Source organism: Alosa sapidissima, chromosome 9 (genome assembly GCF_018492685.1).
Source record: "Alosa sapidissima isolate fAloSap1 chromosome 9, fAloSap1.pri, whole genome shotgun sequence".
NCBI lineage: Eukaryota > Metazoa > Chordata > Actinopteri > Clupeiformes > Clupeidae > Alosa > Alosa sapidissima.
Window position 1 is genome coordinate 20,385,897 of NC_055965.1, and position 6,062 is coordinate 20,391,958.

Sequence of the window (6,062 nt, forward strand, 5' to 3'; positions counted from 1 at the left end):
AGCCGCGATAAGGGACAAACATAATTTTAAAACGCGCGACAGGTAAATCATTGAAGGGTGGCGTTTTTTGGTCCCTAGTGTCAAACATAACTAAATAATATTAAAATCTGCAAAGATATGTGGTCTTATTTTTTTCTTCTTCAGAAAATGCTGTTTTATATGAACATACAGAGCATTCGTGACATTCATATTCCTATTTTTCCACAAATTCCAAACAAAGCTCATATCGTGACTGTCCCAAGCACATTTCACAAAGTTAGATTTAGAATAAAAACAATAAAAGGGATGCAATTGTTCCTTATTTAAGTACATACGAATTGATAACACAGATGTCGAATTGATAACACAGATTTTGCCCCAACAAAATATCATGGGGTGTCACTGTCACACTATAATGTAATGTGAGTTATAGCTCTTTTTCTTTACAATAAATCAAGAAGGCTATTGTCAGCACTCCCACGTCAGTAGGCCTAACGCTTTTCATTGTCTTTTGGCATGACGCCTTTTACATAAAATGCCCAAAGTGAATGTTTTTTTGTTAATATATTACCATAGGTCTATGCTACCCTGTTGCACGTGTGAGTATGTATTACACATGGTGAATCATACACACATAGAACACAGCCTTGGATGCGAAAGCTAAATTTTGACATTCTAAATATCAATAGTAGTCTGAGAAAATAAATCCTGGTGTTAAAGACAACAATAATATGAATGTTGTCTTTATTACTATAAGTAATTGCAATTATTTAATCTAATTATAATGGAGGATATGTTTTTAAATATCTCAATACATTGTTGAATTTGTCTTTTAACAGATATGAGAATAAATTCAAAATGACTACAAACATTCAGATTGAAGTCCACCATCAAGAAGAGAAAAACTCGGGGAACCCAAGTGCTAAACAATGTTTGGTGGCACGGTGTTTTGTTAAATGTAAATGTTTTGTTTAATGTAAATGTAAATCAGGTTTCTAGGCCAAGTATACTTGCATATACATGGAATTTGGTCTCTGCATTTATCCTGTCTGTGAATTAGTGAACACACAGTGAGGTGAAGCACGCACTAAACCGGAGCAGTGAGCTTGTATTACATTTTTAAAAAAAGTTTTAACAAATGTAAGAGATTACATTGTACTTGACTTCTAAGTGACAATATTTTTGTCGTCATCAGGACATAGTGCAGACCGTTGAACATGTGCAGGAGAGCCTGTTGGCTATTGATTCCTTGGTGTGCTTTCCTTACACTCTGAAAATACAGCACTCAAAGTTCATTCAGTTGTGTTTGTTTAGGCTACTGTACATAGTGCCCTCAACAAATGTGGCGGTTCTTAAACAGGTAATGTAGAATGAAGACTTGTCACTGAGGATGGTGAAATCTGGATCAGTGTACTGAGTGTCATTGTAGTTCTGTACAGTTGGAACTACGCTAGACAAGTAGGCCTATTTAAGCAGTGTATATGACAAGTGAATGTGAAAAGACCTTGATTCTGTCATTTGTATCGTCCCTGATTGTGTGTGTGTCGAAGGCAAACTATTCTATCCCTGTTTCTTGTTCAGATGTAGATGAGTGCTCGGAGCGGCCTGACATCTGTGGAGCCGGCGGGTCTGCATCTTGCTCCAACACCATCGGCAGCTTTCACTGCACTTGTAATGAGGGCTACATTCCCTGCAAAGGCAAGCAGGCAGTCTTTGTCTTTTAACAAGTGTGGCAAGACAACCAGTAGTATATCATTCTGTTACTTACTTACTTACTAAAATACTAATTTCTGTTCTTTATTGTGTTTTGTCGGTGGTGGTGGTGTTTTTTTCTGCCTGCCGTTGTTTTCAAAAGTTTACAAATTCAAGTATGTGTTGGATGACAGTTGCTTCCTGTCAGTGTTATATGCTGTATTAAATGTTTACAACAAATAATATGACCAGCTGTATTTATGTTTTCAGCCTGGAATGCATCCAGCCCTGAGATCTGTAAGGTAAGTGATGAACCACTTTTAGATGTTGAAATACTGTATACGATGAACACATATTGATGTATGAAGAAGAGTCAGAGTAGTAATATTGGGGGTAGCAATAGAGCATATACACATACAGGTCCCATATCAGAGTAGTAATATTGGGGGTAGCCATAGAGCATATACACATACAGGTCCCATATCAGAGTAGTATTATTGGGGGTAGCCATAGGGCATATATACCACCACACAGGTCCCATATCAAAGGGGACGCGGAGAGATCATTTCTCATCTCTCCCTCTCCCACTATGTTCCTGTCTGCTCCTCACTATCAGTCCCACTATGTTCCTGTCTGCTCCTCACTATCAGAGACAACAAAGTGCAGTTAGTGTCTAACCAGGAGTGCAACAAAAAAAAAAGTGGAGTATGCACGTTTGAAGGAAACATTTACGTAGTGCAATGTGAACAGTATAGACAGTGCAGGGTTCAAAGTTAAGTCTGTTTCACATACTGTGTATATGGCATTGTCGTCTGTGTCCCTGTCTACTGTGCAGGCTGCAGCTGAGATGGTAGATGAGATATTTGATAAAGGTCGCCAAGGCCAGGTCCTGCATGCAGATGACCTCTTCAGGTCGACAGAAAGTCTGATAGCTGAGCTGGTCCAGCCTACTGTCCACCATCACGTCACAAACATCATCACCAACAGCACAGGTGTGTATTTGTTCTTGCCACAGAATCGTAGATCAGAATCAGAATCTAGAATCAGAATGAACGATCAGAGGGCTGATGATGATGATGATGCCAGTAGCTGAATTCCCATCCAATGTTTTGATGCGAATTCTAGCATTCACATACATTTTCTGAAAATCTTAGTCAAATAATTAACTCACCATTTATTTTAACAATATCATTGTGCTATATTGTTGGTATGAAAGAATATATTTATTATTAATTTATCTGAGGTGGTGGAACTGCGTTCCTCCCCGGTCCCCCCCACTTTAACCCCTGAGTGTACATGACCCATGCATGTCTCCTGTGGTTCCCTCAGAGGTACACATCGTGAGTGTTGGGCCAAATGCCTCCCGGTCAGGGCTCTCACACCTGACCACCACTGATGTCACTCTGGAAATAGACCTCCATGGGATTGCAAAGAACTACAACGGTATGTCCTTTATTATGGAGGGGAGTGGTGCCCCATCGGGGAAAAAATTCTGGAAATATTATGTTGTATTTCTCTTTTTGTTCTTTTCGATTACGATAATAAGGGGGGAAACGGTGGCCTACTGGTTAGCACTTCGGACTTATAACCGGAGGGTTGCCGGTTCGAACCCCGACCAGTAGGCACGACTGAAGTGCCCTTGAGCAAAGCACCTAACCCCTCACTGCTCCCCGAGCGCCGCTTTTGATGCAGGCAGCTCACTGTGCCGGGATTAGTGTGTGCTTCACCTCACTGTGTGCTGTGTGTGTTTCACTAATTCACGGATTGGGATAAATGCAGAGACCAAATTTCCCTCACGGGATCAAAAGAGTATATATATACTTATACATATATATAATAATCTTCACCAAATCAGGGAGAGAGTATGTGCACTATAATACTCTTAAAGTACTTTTACTGTTTTTAGTTGTGCTTAGAACAAATTGGAATCAGTGCTCTTTGAGCATAAAGAACATTATTCTCTGTTTAGTCATCATGACGTCTCAACTGATATCCACAGCCCTACCCGATGGATATCGCCAATCACCTTTGTTTGTGTCCTAGGTTCAGCGTCTGTTGCCCTTGTTGTGTACAACAACATGGAGGAAGTCCTCAATGCCAGCCTTTTCCGCTCAGATGACCATACAGTGAAGAACACGATGATGTCCAAAGTAGTATCGGTCATCTCGCCCTGAAGACCCTGAACAACACACTGCCAAACCCAGTCAACATTACCCTACGCCATCTGACAGTAAGCCTGCCATGCAAATGTGGATTAAACTGTATGTATTGTCTGCATTTAGTACTGAGTGTTCATATTTGAAAAGAGCTTCTTTCATTGGTAGACCACCAACATCCATTGGTGCGATATGTAGGATAGCCACTGTAGGTGCAGCTCTGCCCTTGAGGTTCCAAATAAACTGAAATGGATGCTGGCTGATAAAAGCCGCTGTGAAGATCTTTGCACAACCTGGGATGGTTAGTGTGTGAACAACTCTTGTGTTTCTATACTATCAAAATTAACTTGAAAAGATGATGCCAAAACTAGCTGTCCATAAAACAAGACATGGAAAAGTGATCTGCATGTGAAATATGATGATCCAACCCAAAGTGAAAACAAAAGATCTACATTAAAAACTGCTGCATGCTGTTGCTTGCAGAACGTGTGTGTGTGTCAGGCTTTCCAGGATAGGACAACAGAATTGTTTTTATTGCATTTCATTCATTCATTCATTCTTTTGTTCATTCACTCATTAACTCATTTCAGTCAGGACCACTTTGTCAAGAAGTTTGATTGGTATTGGTAATGCATAATGTTTCATTTGGCGGTATGGTTCTGTTCTGGGAGCCCCCTGCACTTCCATGTGCAAACATGGAAAGCCTAATGCAGAGAGAGCAGCAAGATAAACCCCCCATAGGGTACAGAACAGACACAGGCACACTATGCAGGTTTTTTAGCTTAATATGCAAGTTTTTTAGCTTAATTTACCTTCATTTAACTGCTTCAGAGTCATTGGAATGGCTTCCCCGCCTCAGTGTCAGGAAGTATAATGAGTGTAACGAATTGCTTTACTGCATTCAAATACACATACACTCCAGGCTCCGGCTAGAAAAAGATAGCGATGGAGTTTCTCAGACATTCGTCATGACAGAGCCAGCGAAAAAGAAGCAAAAACCGAAAAAACAGTAAGGAAACTGCCAATACTGCATAGTTTCCCTTTACAAAGGGCGCCTTGAATGATGTCCACCAATATAAGAGCGAGTGATCAGCTGATCAATCAGCTGGGTAGTCAGCTGAGCAGTTAGCCAAGTTGCTGGGCGTGACTCATACCCATACTGTTTTTTTGTAATGTTTGAAGTGGTATTGTGAATAAACTCAAACTCAACTCCGTGGCCTGCCTGAATTAACGCTATGCTCCATTTGTTCATAAATGAAATTAATGAATTAATTAATTTGTTAATTTATACAGCATGGAGCAATTGTCTCATGGATCCAAGAGCTTTTATCTTCCTGTAGCCAAGACAGTTAACTCAGTTAACTCACTAGACAAGTTAGAGCACAATAGTCCTCTCCCCTAACGAGGGTGACTTCAGGCTTTCCAGGACAGGACAACAGAAATGAAATGTTTTCATTGCATTTCATTCATTCATTCATTCATTCATTTATACAGTATAGATAAATTGACATGCTGCATTGTCCAAGAGCTTTTATCTCCCTGTAGCCAAGACAGGTCTCCTCCAGTTCCTGTGTTTCATATGCTGTTTCATCTTTCTCACTCTCTCACTCTGTCACAAAGGTGCTGGCTACAGGTTGATTACGGATTCAACTGGAGCTTTCTTGGACCCATGTGCTTCATTCTCACAGTGCGTACTAATATTGTAACCAAACTACATGCAGTTTTCAGGTCAAGAACGGTCCAGTAATATGTATAGTACAGGGGCTGGGTAAAAGAGTAGAATTTAAAAGTTTTTTATCTTCTTTATTTTCACCAGGATTTTTTATTTTTTGGGGGGCTTTTTATGCCTTTAATCAGACAGGACAGTGGAGAACGACAGGAAGTGAGTGGGAGAGAGAGTCGGGTGGGATCCGGAAAGGACCACGGGGCGGGAATCGAACCCGGGTCGCCGGCGCACGGCGCAGGTGCCCCAGCCAGTTGCGCCACAGCTGGGGCCTTCACCAGGATTTTAAAGGATTTAAAAGTGCAACTCATTGTATACCTCATGTTTAGTATTGTTTAGCTTCTCATGGACTGTGTAGATGGGAATTGGGTAGTGGGTAAATCTTGTTTAAAGCACATATTCTGACCTAAGAATAATGTAGTGTAATGTAATGTAATGTACAACACTCAGATGTGTTCTCTGGTAAGCTGCTGTCTATTGCATTGTGTGTTTTTTTTAAGGGGAACATCATC

General features: G+C 40.7%; 1 protein-coding gene and 1 long non-coding RNA gene across 2 annotated transcripts in view; both read left to right on the top strand.

Moving 5' to 3' along the window:
• Window positions 1-837: 837 nt before the first annotated feature.
• LOC121718462 lies at window positions 838-4,011 on the top strand. The gene is made up of 6 exons (XM_042103475.1): window positions 838-898; window positions 1,561-1,677; window positions 1,942-1,973; window positions 2,507-2,663; window positions 3,001-3,114; window positions 3,715-4,011. The coding sequence occupies exons 1-6, from the start codon at window positions 838-840 to the stop codon at window positions 3,843-3,845; spliced, it is 612 nt and encodes a 203-aa protein (XP_041959409.1). The 3' UTR covers window positions 3,846-4,011.
• A 1,398-nt stretch (window positions 4,012-5,409) lies between these two features.
• Window positions 5,410-6,062, top strand: part of LOC121718127 — a 1,232-nt gene continuing 579 nt past the window's right edge. The window contains exons 1-2 of the long non-coding RNA XR_006033865.1: window positions 5,410-5,514; window positions 6,051-6,062. The exon at window positions 6,051-6,062 is cut by the window's right edge and continues 80 nt beyond it. This is a non-coding gene — a long non-coding RNA (uncharacterized LOC121718127). The remainder of the gene's footprint in view (window positions 5,515-6,050) is intronic.